Raw genomic sequence first — 15,000 nt, 5'->3', positions numbered from 1 at the left:
GCGCAATATATGTATGTGTGGGGAAAAAAATCACAAGACTATTTCATCTCTACAGGCCTGTTTCATGAGGGGGGTACCCTCAATCGTCAGGAGATTTTAATGGGAGCATTCGCATACCATGGTTTATATAGGGCACAGAGTGGGTGGGTACAGGCTGGCCTAGGGGCGTGGTGATTGGTTCATGTGTTACCTAGGAGGTGTTTCCGTCTATGGCGGCATGTTGTTACAATTTCGCTGCGCTTGTTGAGGGATGACAGGTCTGGACGATAGATAATAAACAGTTTCTCTTTCAAGCATAGGTTGCATCTTTTATTACCTTGGTATTTACCGTGATGACGGACTGGCAGTGTGTCGCGCCTCGCCAAGGAGCAGCGAGAATACCAAGAAGCGCATATGCCAAATTTTCAAAGAGAACGGCCTACGGATCACGATTGAAGCCAACAAGCAAACCGTCAACTTTCTTGACGTCACTTTCAACCTGAGAAATAACAGCTACCAACCATTCACGAAACCCAACACAACACTCCAATACGTGCACCATGACAGCAACCATCCACCCACCACCACGAAAAGAATACCTACCGGAATCAATAAAAGGCTATCGATGCTGTCATCTAGCAAAGCTGAATTTGACCAAGCAACCCCCCCGTACCAAAAAGCCCTTGATGAAAGCGGATACAATTTCACCCTCACCTATGAACCCACGCCAGGAAACCAGCCAAAAAAGAACAGAAAACGAAACGGCATCATCTGGTACAACCCCCCATACAGCAAAAACGTCTCAACGAACATTGGACACAAATTCCTCAACCTGATTGACAAACACTTTCCCAAAGACAACAACCTAAGAAAAGTATTCAACAAGAACAACATCAAATTGAGCTACAGCTGCATGAACAATATACGACAAATCATCTCAAACCACAACAAAACAATTGCAAATGAGCCGTCGACCCCCAGTCAGAACGACCCCAAAACCAACAAAGCATGTAACTGCCGAAAGAAACCTGATTGCCCCCTCAACGGGGGATACTTACAAACATCAGTTGTCTACCAATCTAAGGTAATACGCAAGGACATTAACACATCCGACACATATGTAGGATTAACCGAGGGTGAATTCAAAACCAGATGGAACAACCACAAGGCTTCTTTCAGGAACAAAAACCTGTGAAATACCACAGAACTCAGCAAACACATTTGGGACCTCAAAGACAATAATGTTGAATATTCAATAACATGGCAAATTCTTGCATCCAGCACACCTTACAATAGTGGTAATAAAAGATGCAACCTATGCTTGAAAGAGAAACTGTTTATTATCTATCGTCCAGACCTGTCATCCCTCAACAAGCGCAGCGAAATTGTAACAACATGCCGCCATAGACGGAAACACCTCCTAGGTAACACATGAACCAATCACCACGCCCCTAGGCCAGCCTGTACCCACCCACTCTGTGCCCTATATAAACCATGGTATGCGAATGCTCCCATTAAAATCTCCTGACGATTGAGGGTACCCCCCTCATGAAACAGGCCTGTAGAGATGAAATAGTCTTGTGATTTTTTTCCCCACACATACATATATATGTATATATATATATATATATATATATGTATATATATATATATATATATATATATATATATATATACCCACACACACATATATATATATATATATATATATATATATATATATATATATATATATATATATATATATATATATATATATATATATTACATTTTATTTTTTATATAATATATACAATATATAACAGATCCCAATTACCATGTACAATATTACAGTATATCTAACAGCTGCAGCATAAAATAGAGAGTAGATCGAGCAGAAAATATACATTATAAACAAAGAGAGGTAGCTAATATAGAAGCGGTCAGGTAATAGACAGATATGTTATATATTATAATCGTGTGCAAAACACAAGTTTGAGCACGATGTGTCGTCAATGAGTGTCTCCATGGTGACACGGTACACGCAAAACCCTCCTCTAAATTGGGCGGTCTGCACCACTTTTGCACTTGTTATCAACACAGTCTTAGTAGATCACTAATAGAACGAGCATTTTTTTTTTTTTAGTTTGCACATGCTATTTAGCTAGCACTTGTTATTTGGTATCTTAGTAGATACAGCCCAAAGTGTTTAACTCATGTTCTGATTTTTTATTTATTTAGCATGTCTGATTTGAACATTTGCAAACGTACCCTTTAACTCTGTGAGAAGCTGCGCTTTTTGAGTTTTTTTTCCCCCCAAAATTTCTGCAGTCAAAGGCGCCCTTTGCGTCTTTTTCCTTCGAGTATCTTCTTTAGATATGTTGGCCCGACACATCTGTAAATAGACTTTTATAAAGAAATCCACACTCTTGGGACTCTACGAGTGCTAAATTATTTTTTTAACGCACCCATTGGCTGGAAATTTGACGAGAGCGAATCTGGCAGCTTGTTTTAAAGCTTCTTTATAAAACTCACTCTATTTGATATATATACATATGTCATATGCATATATAGCGGAGTATGCACGCATGGTGGACACGTGTGCATACTTGTCTGTGTGTTGTCACGTCATGAGTGTCTCCTTGGCATCCATCCATCACCCCCCCCCGCCCCCAAGGGTCATTCGACAGCGGAAAGTCATTTTGTTTTGTCTGTTTTGGATGTAGAATAGAGTGGAAGTCTAAAAACTAAAAAAAAAAAACGAAATTTAAACTTGTTCCTAACTGTGGAATGTCCCAAATCATAGCAACTTTAAATTATTGTCATGTTTTTTTTAGTATGTTCTTAGTGATTGCTTAGTATTATTAACCATGTTTCTGACTAAGACCTCTAAGGAAGCTATTGAGGTACATACAGTTGTGGTCAAAAGTTTACGTACACTTGTAAAGAACATAATGTCATGGGTCTTGAGTTTCCAATCATTTCTACAACTCTTATTTTTTTGTGATTGGAGCACATACTTGTTGGTCACAAAAAAACATTCATGAAGTTTGCTTCTTTTATGAATTTATTATGGGCATACTTGCCAACCCTCCCGAATTTTCCGGGAGACTCCCGAAATTCAGCGCCTCTCCCGAAAACCTCCCGGGACAAATATTCTCCCGAAAATCTCCCGATTTTCAGCCGGAGCTGGAGGCCACGCCCACTCCAGCTCCATGCGGACCTGAGTGAGGACAGCCTTTTCTTTATGACAACAGGGGTGACAAGAACTAAATCATCCAGACGAGAGATGCATTGTATTATTATGTTTATCTTACCTAAAAATAAATATATTTATTAATTAAAAAAAATTAAAAAAAAATGTTTTACTATATTTTGCTAAAAACATCAAAATTAATTGTATTTTTTATTTATTTTTTCTGACTCCTTATTACATCCAGCCATAGAATTATACATTAAAATAAACATATTTGAAATCATTAATTTTAAATGATCATAATAATTCATTTAAAATGACCATATTTAATTATTAAAATAATTACTTGTTTATCAACAACTTTAGCATTTTATTCATTACATTTTGAAGCTCTCAGAAGCCAAGTTATGTTAAATTCGTTAAGATTTATTTATGCAAGTTTGAATTATCAATTATCTAAACACAGTTTTGTTTGCATACTTTCAGGATGTAGATATATATATATATATATATATATATATATATATATATATATATATATATATATATATATATATATATATATTGGCGATTTCACCACGGCCAAATTTGGTAATGAAAAGTACAACTAAGATAAATGTTACAATCAAACGGCTGGTGTGTAATAAGCACAATACATATAAACACGTTGGCCCTGCGATGAGGTGGCGACTTGTCCAGGGTGTACCCCGCCTTCCGCCCGATTGTAGCTGAGATAGGCTCCAGCGCCCCCCGCGACCCCATATATATATATATATATATATATATACATATACATATATATGTAGCGGTAGAAAATGGATGGATGGATGGATATATATATATATATATATATATATATATATATATATATATACATTTTCTACCGCTACATATATATGTATATGTATATATATATATATAAGTATATATATATATATATATATATATATATATATATATATATATATATATATATATATAAAAAAATATATATATATATATACATATATATATATATATATGTATATATATATATATATATATAAGTATATATATATATATATAAATATATATATATATATATATATATATATATATATATATATATATATATATATATATGTACGTATGTATATACTGTATATATATATGTATGAAATACTTGACTTGGTGAATTCTAGCTGTCAATATACTCCTCCCCTCTTAACCACGCCCCCCTCAACCACGCCCCCGTCCCGACCACGCCCCCTACCCCCCCACCTCCCGAAATCGGAGGTCTCAAGGTTGGCAACTATGATTATGGGTCTACTGAAAATGTGACCAAATCTGTCCCTTGGCAAGTTTCACTGCAATAAGGCGCTTTTGGTAGCCATCCACAAGCTTCTACCGTATTTTTCGGACTATAAGTCGCAATTTTTTTCATAGTTTGGCCGGGCTCCAGTGCGACTTATATATGTTTTTTTTCCTTCTTTATTATGCATTTTCGGCAGGTGCGACTTATACTCCGAAAAATACGGGAGTTGAATTTTGGACCACTCCTCTTGACAAAATTGGTGCAGTTCAGCTATATGTGTTGGTTTTCCTGACATGGACTTGTTTCTTCAGCATTGTCCACAAGGCCATTCTAAAACCTTCATTCTAGCCTGATTTAGCCATTCCTTTACCACTTTTGTCGTGTGTTGAACAATTTCCCTTGTGGATCATTAAAATTTGTCTAAGTCTAAGTGTTTGGGGTCATTGTCCTGTTGGAACAGCCAACTGCGCCCAAGACCCAACCTCCGGGCTGATGATTTTAGCTTGTCTTGAAGAATTTGGAGGTAATCCTCCTTTTTCATTGTCCCATTTAAAGCACCAGTTCCATTGGCAGCAAAACAAGCACCAGAGCATAATACTACCACCACCATGCTTGGCGGTAGGAATGGTGTTCCTGGGATTGCTGGGTATGGTGGACAAACAGCCCGATTTTTGTTTTATCTGACATCCCATGGACAGAGATAAGACCTTCTGGAGGAAAGTTCTGTGGCTCCACTGGCTCCCTGTCCATCACCTTATTGATTTTAAATTACTTTTAAAGGGGAACATTATCACAATTTCAGAAGGGTTAAAACCATTAAAAATCAGTTCCTAGTGGCTTATTTTATTTTTCGAAGTTTTTTTCAAAATTTTACCCATCACGCAATATCCCTAAAAAAAGCTTCAAAGTGCCTGATTTTAACCATCGTTATATACACCCGTCCATTTTCCTGTGACGTCACATAGTGATGCCAACACAAACAAACATGGCGCATAGAACAGCAAGCTATAGCGACATTAGCTCGGATTCAGACTCGGATTTCAGCGGCTTAAGCGATTCAACAGATTACGCATGTATTGAAACGGATGGTTGTAGTGTGGAGGCAGGTAGCGAAAACGTAATTGAAGAAGAAACTGAAGCTATTGAGCCATATCGGTTTGAACCGTATGCAAGCAAAACCGACAAAAACGACACGACAGCCAGCGACACGGGAGAAAGCGAGGACGAATTCGGCGATCGCCTTCTAAGCAACGATTGGTATGTGTTTGTTTGGCATTAAAGAAAACTAACAACTATGAAGTAGGTTTACAGCATATGAATTACATTTGGCAACAACATGCACTTTGAGAGTGCAGACAGCCCCAATTTTCATCAATTAATATATCCTGTAGACATACCCTCATCCGCTATCTTTTCCTGAAAGCTGATCCGTCCAGTTTTGGAGTTGATGTCAGCAGGCCAGGGAAGCTAGGGTCGATATTCTTCTCTTGATCATCTTCGGTGGCATAAGGGACGGTGTGAGCCAAGACATCCAGGGGGTTTAGCTCGCTCGTCTGCGGGAACAAACTGCCGCCATTGCTTGCCGTGCTACCGAGGTCCTTTGTCCCTGAATTGCTCACACACTCCGGCAGATTCAATGGGGGTCTGGCGGCAGATTTCTTTGACTTTATCGTTGGAAATGCATCTGCTTTGAGTGTCGCAGGATATCCACACATTCTTGCCATCTCTGTCGTAGCATAGCTTTCGTCGGTAAAGTGCGCGGAACAAACGTCCAATTTCTTGCCACTTTCGCATCTTTGGGCCACTGGTGCAACTTGAATCCGTCCCTGTTCGTGTTGTTACACCCTCCGACAACACACCGACGAGGCATGATGTCTCCAAGGTACGGAAAACAGTCGAAAAAACGGAAAATAACAGAGCTGATTTGACTCAGTGTTTGAGAAAATGGCGGATTGCTTCCCGATGTGACGTCACGTTGTGACGTCATCGCTCCGAGAGCGAATATTAGAAAGCCGTTTAATTCGCCAAAATTCACCCATTTAGAGTTCGGAAATCGGTCTGGCCCTGTCACGTGGGGGTCGCATATTTATGCGGGATCGTTCCTCCAATGCAACACGGACAACTCCGGACGAAAACGTAAAGGTAGGAGATGATTTATTAATTATAAGTCATACAGTATACAGCAAAACAGAAAACAAAGAAAAGAAAAGCGTGCCGAACGCACGGGAAGCTAAGGCTAACACTTAGCACAGGAGTCTGGAACATCAAATACATAAACGTGACTGGAAAATAAGGAAGCCAGGACGAGGGAACAGAAAGGCAGGCTTAAATAGTGTCAGCAAACAGGTGCGCGTCGGGAACACAAGCGGCAGGTGAAAATAATAAGTAACCATGGTAACAAACTCAAACAAGGAAGTGCAACCTGGAACTAAAAAAGTTGAAAACTAACAGAACATAACTAAACATGATCCGGACCACGGATCATGACAGGCCCCGCAATACCTGACCGAGCTTCTGCGTCATCATACCTCGTTTAGAGCCCTAAGGTCAGCTGACAAACTGCTGTTGGCGGTCCCCAGATCCAGGCTAAAGACCAGAGGGGACAGAGCCTTTTCCGTTACCGCCCCTAAGCTCTGGAACAGCCTTCCCCTCTACATTAGGTCAGCCCAGAGCCTGGGGGTCTTCAAAACCCTTCTTAAGACCTACCTCTTCTCGCTGGCCTTTGACCTGAGCTGAGTCCGGCCACTAGGGCACCATTTCTAGTCCTCCCCACCCCCAACCCTTCGCTTTAGTTGTATTTTTCAATTTGTCGCACTTTTATTAGGGACCGAGTCCCTTTGGGACAGAGGACCCTATTGTATTTCTAGCGTTTTATTATTATTATTATTATTCCGCCACCTCTTTGAGGTGTAATTTGACCCCCTTAACATGCTTCAAAACTCACCAAATTGGACACACACATCAGGACTGGCGAAAATTGCGATCTAATCAAAAAAACCAAACCCCGAAACTCAACATTGCCTGTAAATCCCAGTAGGAATGTCGTAGAGACATGAAACAAAAACCTCTATGTCGGTCTCACTTAGACTTAGATTTCACTCACTCACAAACCTCAGCAAGAAATCAACAGGAAGTTTGCAATTCCCCCTTCAAAACAAAAGTTGAGTAAAAACAGTCACATTTTTTCAAACATTATCTCCTCTGAGCGAGTTTGTTGTGTCGGCTTCAAAGTAGCACAGGAGAGAGATTGAACCCTTCTGATTAAAAGTTGACGAAAGAGTTTTAATTACTGTTCCGGTTTGGATTTTATGAGCCCTCAAAGTCGGTCCCGTCCATCGCTGCTTGCAGCTTTAATTATTATTTGTATTTAGCACATTTTTAATTTTCATTCGACCCCTTTTACCATATTGCTTTTGCACTTTCTTGTTCAGCTCATTCATTGTTTATGTTCTTTGTTTGTTTTTTTTGTTTTGTTTTGTTTTTTTGTTCTATGCTTTTTTTAACCTGTAAATATCAAGACGTGGACTATGGTGTGTTTGATTTCCCGAGATGCAAGTAAAGCTGGACTGGACATGGCGTGAAGGTAAATACATATTTATTGTTAACGCTCAAAAAAGGAATCAAACAAAAGGCGCGCACAGGGGCGGAAGTACAAAAAAACTTGGCTATGAAAACAAAAGACTAGCACAAAGGCAATTAACTAAGAACATGAAACAAAAAAAACTTACTGTGGCTTGGCATGAAGTATGAATAACAAGGATGGACATGAATATCATGGGTAGCATGGATGGATAGATAGATAATGTCACCAGGCTGACTGCCTGGCAACAACAAGCTTAAATACTGGTGACATGATTCGTGAAAACAGGTGCGTGACTCAAAATGAGAAAACGTGAGACAGGTGCGTGACATGAGGATGTGAACCAGGTGAAACTAATGGTTACTATGGTGACAAAGCAAGGGAGTGAAGACAAGAACTAAAAAGTGTCCAAAAACCAAGTAAAACATAACTAAACAAAACATGATCACAGACATGACAGTAAAGCACTTTGGTTCAATTTAAAAGTTGTCGCAAACGTGCGATATAAACATACTTGCCAACCCTCCCGGATTTTCCGGGAGACTCCCGAAATTCAGCGCCTCTCCCGAAAACCTCCCGGGACAAATTTTCTCCCGAAAATCTCCCGAAATTCAGGCGGAGCTGGAGGCCACGCCCCCTCCAGCTTCATGCGGACCTGAGTCCGCTTTCCCACGATATAAACAGTGTGCCTGCCCAAACACATTATAACTGTAGAATGATCGAGGGCGAGTTCTTGGTTTCTTATGTGGGTTTATTGTTAGGCAGTTTCATTAACGTCCTCCCAGCGCGGTAACAACACACAACAACAGCAGTCATGTTTTTGTCTACCGTAAAGCAGTTCGTCTGCCGTAAACAGCAATGTTGTGACACTCTTAAACAGGACAATACTGCCATCTATAACATCAATAACATATACGGCTTTTAGAGAGTGCAGTGCACAACTGCGCACACAACAAGAAGACGAAGCAGAAGAACGAGGAAGATACAGCCATGGCGACGCCGACGACGAGTAAGATGAAGAAATATGCTTTGTTGCACCTTTCCTGCCTGAGTCCGGCGATTAGTTGCAAATCTTGCTTTATTGATTGCTTGCACACAGCCAATCCAACACAAAACAAACTAGTCCCCGCCCGCACTCCCGCTACCGCTCCCTCTCTTCTCTCGCCCACACACTCACTGACGTCACTCACCTCACATGCTCACCTATTAAAGGGCCACACACACACATACGCTACTCTCATAACAGCTTGTAAGTTCCAAGCCGCAGCTGCGATTGGACCTGGATAGCCTCCGGGAAGAAGTAGTGGACTACCAAGTGCTTGGCACTGAAGATCTTCCTTAGGAAGCAAAGATTGACCGGTTTTGGGCCATGCTAGGGAGAGATGGAAGATTCCAGACTCTAGTGCATTTGATGAAAGCACTTTTGTGCGTGCCACACATCAATGCATCATCAGAGAGGGTGTTCAGCATGGTTAGAAAAATAGTGACAGAGAATAGAACAAGGATGGACAATTCAACCCTTAACTCAACAATGAGTAGATGAGTGTTATGTGTGTGTATATGTGTAAATAAATGAACACTGAAATTCAAGTATTTATTTTATTTATATATACATATATATATATATATATATATATATATATATATATATATATATATATATATATATATATATATATATATATATATATATATATATATATATATATAATAAAATAAACATATATATATATATATATATATATATATATATATAGCTCGGATTCAGGAGGAACAGTGTGGTTTTCGTCCTGGTCGTGGAACTGTGGACCAGCTCTATACTCTCGGCAGGGTCCTTGAGGGTGCATGGGAGTTTGCCCAACCAGTCTACATGTGCTTTGTGGACTTGGAGAAGGCATTCGACCGTGTCCCTCGGGTAGTCCTGTGGGGAGTGCTCAGAGAGTATGGGGTATCGGACTGTCTGATTTTGGCGGTCCGCTCCCTGTATAATCAGTGTCAGAGCTTGGTCCGCATTGCCGGCAGTAAGTTGGACACGTTTCCAGTGAGGGTTGGACTCCGCCAAGGCTGCCCTTTGTCACCCATTCTGTTCATAACTTTTATGGACAGAATTTCTAGGCGCAGTCAAGGCGTTGAGGGGATCCGGTTTGGTGGCTGCAGGATTAGGTCTCTGCTTTTTGCAGATGATGTGGTCCTGATGGCTTCATCTGGCCAGGATCTTCAGCTCTCGCTGGATCGGTTCGCAGCCGAGTGTGAAGCGACTGGGATCAGAATCAGCACCTCCAAGTCCGAGTCCATGGTTCTCGCCCGGAAAAGGGTGGAGTGCCATCTCCGGGTTGGGGAGGAGACCCTGCCCCAAGTGGAGAAGTTCAAGTACCTCGGAGTCTTGTTCACGAGTGAGGGAAGAGTGGATCGTGAGATCGACAGGCGGATCGGTGCGGCGTCTTCAGTAATGCGGACGCTGTATCGATCCGTTGTGGTGAAGAAGGAGCTGAGCCGGAAGGCAAAGCTCTCAATTTACCGGTCGATCTACGTTCCCATCCTCACCTATGGTCATGAGCTTTGGGTTATGACCGAAAGGACAAGATCACGAGTACAAGCGGCCGAAATGAGTTTCCTCCGCCGGGTGGCGGGGCTCTCCCTTAGAGATAGGGTGAGAAGCTATGTCATCCGGGGTGAGCTCAAAGTAAAGCCGCTGCTCCTCCACATTGAGAGGAGCCAGATGAGGTGGTTCGGGCATCTGGTCAGGATGCCACCCGATCGCCTCCCTCTGGAGGTGTTTAGGGCACGTCCGACCGGTAGGAGGCCACGGGGAAGACCCAGGACACGTTGGGAAGACTATGTCTTGCCTGAGAATGCCTCGGGACCCCCCGGGAAGAGCTGGACGAATTGGCTGGGGAGAGGGAAGTCTGGGCTTCCCTGCTTAGGCTGCTGCCCCCGCGACCTGACCTCGGACAAGCGGAAGAAGATGGATGGATGGATGGATGGATATATATAGCTAGAATTCACTGAAAATCAAGTATAAATATATTCCTTTCCTCTTAACCACGCCCCTAACCACAACCCGCCCCAACCACGCCCACCGCCCCCCACTCCAAGATTTTCAGTCAATTCATAAAAGAAGCAAACTTCATGAATGTTTTTTGTGACCAACAAGTATGTGCTCCAATCACTCTATCACAAAAAAATAAGAAATGATTGTAAACTCAAGACAGCCATGACATGATGTTCTTTACAAGTGTACGTAAACTTTTGACCGCGACTGTACTTGTTTTGTTCATGCACACAGCTTCACTCAATCCGCCTCGTCATTTCTATTCCAGGTGTCGCTGATAAGCCTGGTGGCAAACTCTCTGGGATATTCCGACTTTGCTGCAATCAAGTCTCTGAGGACGCTCCGAGCTTTGCGGCCCCTCAGAGCTCTGTCCAGATTCGAGGGCATGCGGGTGAGAACCGAAACGACACTGCACAAATAATGGACGGTTGACAGAACGTTTGTTTGGCTTGGAATAAGCGTGTGTAAAAGGGCGTTTCATATGTGACATTTTTAACATATTTTTAGCCCCTTGTAGGAATATTATTGCAAATTTACTCAAATGTACTTATTGTCCCTTGTATGGTTGTCCCGATGCCAATATTTTGGTACTGGTACCGGTACCAAAATGTATTTCGATACATTTCGAAATAAAGGGGACCACAAAAATGGCATTATTGGCTTTATTTTAACAACAAATCATAGGGTACATTAAACATATGTTTATTATTGCAATTTAGTCCTTAAATAAAATAGTGAACATACTACACAACTTCTCTTTTAGTAGTAAGTAAACAAATAAATTAGTCCTAATTAGTCTGCTGACGTATGCAGTAACATATTGTGTCTTTTATCATTATATTATTATGTCAACATTATTAAGGACAAGCTGTAAAAATTATTATTAATCTACTTGTTCATTTACTGTTAATATCTAGTTATTTTCCCTTTCAACATGTTCTATCTACACTTCTGTTAAAATTTAATAATCACTTATTCTTCTCTTGTTTGATACTTCATTAGTTTTGGATGATACCACACATTTAGGTATCAATTCGATACCAAGTCGTTACAGGATCATACATTGGTCACATTCAAAGTCCTCATGTGTCCATGGACGTATTTCCTGAGTGTATAAACATAAAATGCATTTTTTTAAAAAGGTAAAAAATGTTGTGACTAAAAAAAAAAATTGATGTAATTATAGTAGTATCGACTAGATACGCTCCTGTACTTGGTATCTGTCAGGTTCAAACACAAAACACAATTTATTAAACAAGACAAGAAGCAAGGAATTAAACAGAGGCAGAATTAAATTGACATTTTTTGGGACGATAAAAATCATCAATGTACGCTATTGTACTCGGTATCATTACAGTGGATGTCAGGTGTCGATCCACCCATGGCGTTTGTTTACATTGTGACGCCGGTGAGCTACGGTGTGTAGTGAAGCATGTTTAGCTATTCCTCGTCCTGCAGTGATAATGATACTTGTAAGAAACTCACTTTATTTGTCGCTATGGAGGCGAGGATTCGTGATTTAGAAGTAGCTAAAACACTGTGGATGGATGTTAGCCGCTAGCTAGCTAGCCATGTCTTAAAGCACCTCTTCCTGAGGGTGTTTCAGTGTTATAACTTCACCTTTATCGTTAGTTTTTAGGCCAAAATGCGTTCGTTCTCCCTTTTCTGTCTACACACTGTGTCTGCTTGTAAGTACTCTGTGTGTGCGCGCTGCCGAACATGCTCCTCTGCTCGCAAAACCAGCAATGTCACGATGTGACGTCATTTTTTTCCAATTTACAGTAATATGCTGTAAAGAACAACGTAAAATGTATTGTCATTTTTATGAATTTGATGGGTAGTTTGCTGTAAAGTTAAGTATTTTTATTTATTTTTATTTAGACTAAAACATGTTTGGAAAGCATGATAATATATTGTAATATTTGGTGCAATATTGGATACTATTAAAGTTTAAAATGTATGCAATTTCAAGCAGTACATTTATTTTTTCTGTCAAAATTTTAAAAATTAATTACATTTAGTGAGAAAATATTTCCGGACTATAAGGCGCACGTAAAATCCTTTTTTTCCCTCAAAACTCGACAGTGCGCCTTATAACCCGGCGCGCCTAATGTACGGAATAATTCTGGACCTCGAAGCTATTTTATTTGGCACATGGTGCAATGATAAGTGTGACGAGTAGATGGCAGTCACACATAAGAGACACGTGTAGACTGCAATATGATTGCAATATGACTCACGTAAACAACACCAACATTTTATATGTTCCATTGAAAATATAGAATCTGACATCACATGGACAAAGATAAGACCTTCTGGAGGAAAGTTCTGTGGTGAGATGAAACAAAAATTTAGCTTTTTGGCCACAATACCCAGCAATATGTTTGGAGGAGAAAAGGTGAGCCCTTTAATCCCAGGAACACCATGCCTACCGTCAAGCATGGTGGTGGTAGTATTATGCTCTGGGCCTGTTTTGCTGCCAATGGAACTGGTGCTTTACAGAGAGTAAATGGGACAATGAAAAAGGAGGATTACCTCCAAATTCTTCAGGACAAGCTAAAATCATCAGCCCGGAGGTTGGGTCTTGGGCGCAGTTGGGTGTTCCAACAGGACAATGACCCCAAACACACGTCAAAAGCGGTAAAGGAACGGCTTTGGAATTTGGAGGTAATCCTCCTCTGTAAAGCACCAGTTACATTGGCAGCAAAACAGGCCCAGAGCATAATACTACCACCACCATGCTTGACGGTAGGTATGGTGTTCCTGGGATTAAAGGCCTCACCTTTTCTCCTTCAAACATATTGCTTCTGTATGTATACTTTTGACCCACATTTTCAGTAGACCCATAATAAATTCATAAAAGAAACAAACTTCATGAATGTTTTTTTGTGACCAACAAGTATGTGCTCCAATCACTCTATCACAAAAAAAAAATAGACCATTCATCGGCAGTGCGCCTTATAATCCGGTGCACCCTATGGTCCGGAAAATACGATAAGTACAAACCCCGTTTCCATATGAGTTGGGAAATTGTGTTAGATGTAAATATAAACGGAATACAATGATTTGCTAATCATTTTCAACCCATATTCAGTTGAATATGCTACAAAGACAACATATTTGATGTTCAAACTCCTAAACTTTTTTTTTTTTTCACAAATAATAATTAACTTAGAATTTCATGGCTGCAACACGTGCCAAAGTAGTTGGGAAAGGGCATGTTCACCACTGTGTTACATGGCCTTTCCTTTTAACAACACTCAGTAAACATTTGGGAACTGAGGAGACACATTTTTTAAGCTTCTCAGGTGGAATTCTTTCCCATTCTTGCTTGATGTACAGCTTAAGTTGTTCAACAGTCCGGGGGTCTCCGTTGTGGTATTTTAGGCTTCATAATGCGCCACACATTTTCAATGGGAGACAGGTCTGCACTACAGGCAGGCCAGTCTAGTACCCGCACTCTTTTACTATGAAGCCACGTTGATGTAACAAGTGGCTTGGCATGGTCTTGCTGAAATAAGCAGGGGCGTCCATGGTAACGTTGCTTGGATGGCAACATATGTTGCTCCAAAACCTGTATGTACCTTTCAGCATTAATGGCGCCTTCACAGATGTGTAAGTTACCCATGTCTTGGGCACTAATACACCCCCATACCATCACACATGCTGGCTTTTCAACTTTGCGGCTATAACAATCGGGATGGTTCTTTTCCTCTTTGGTCCGGAGGACACGAAGTCCACAGTTTCCAAAAACAATTTGAAATGTGGACCTCGTCAGACCACAGAACACTTTTCCACTTTGTATCAGTCCATCTTAGATTAGCTCAGGCCCAGCGAAGCCGACTGCGTTTCTGGGTGTTGTTGATAAACGGTTTTCGCCTTGCATAGGAGAGTTTTAAATTGCACTTACAGATGTAGCG

At 40.7% G+C, this 15,000-nt stretch overlaps 1 protein-coding gene across 3 annotated transcripts in view; it reads left to right on the top strand.

Annotated features, from left to right (window-relative positions):
- LOC133581345 (sodium channel protein type 5 subunit alpha-like) overlaps positions 1-15,000 on the top strand; it is a 166,119-nt gene that overhangs the window by 136,036 nt on the left and 15,083 nt on the right. For all 3 annotated transcript variants that reach the window (XM_061935348.1, XM_061935335.1, XM_061935340.1), the window contains one exon: positions 11,349-11,471. In XM_061935348.1, the coding sequence (XP_061791332.1) occupies positions 11,349-11,471 (123 nt within the window). The remainder of the gene's footprint in view (positions 1-11,348; positions 11,472-15,000) is intronic.

This window comes from Nerophis lumbriciformis, linkage group LG03 (genome assembly GCF_033978685.3).
Source record: "Nerophis lumbriciformis linkage group LG03, RoL_Nlum_v2.1, whole genome shotgun sequence".
In the NCBI taxonomy this organism is placed as follows: Eukaryota; Metazoa; Chordata; class Actinopteri; order Syngnathiformes; family Syngnathidae; genus Nerophis; species Nerophis lumbriciformis.
The sequence above is the reverse complement of the archived record's forward strand: the minus strand, read 5'-3'. Positions and strand labels throughout refer to the sequence as shown.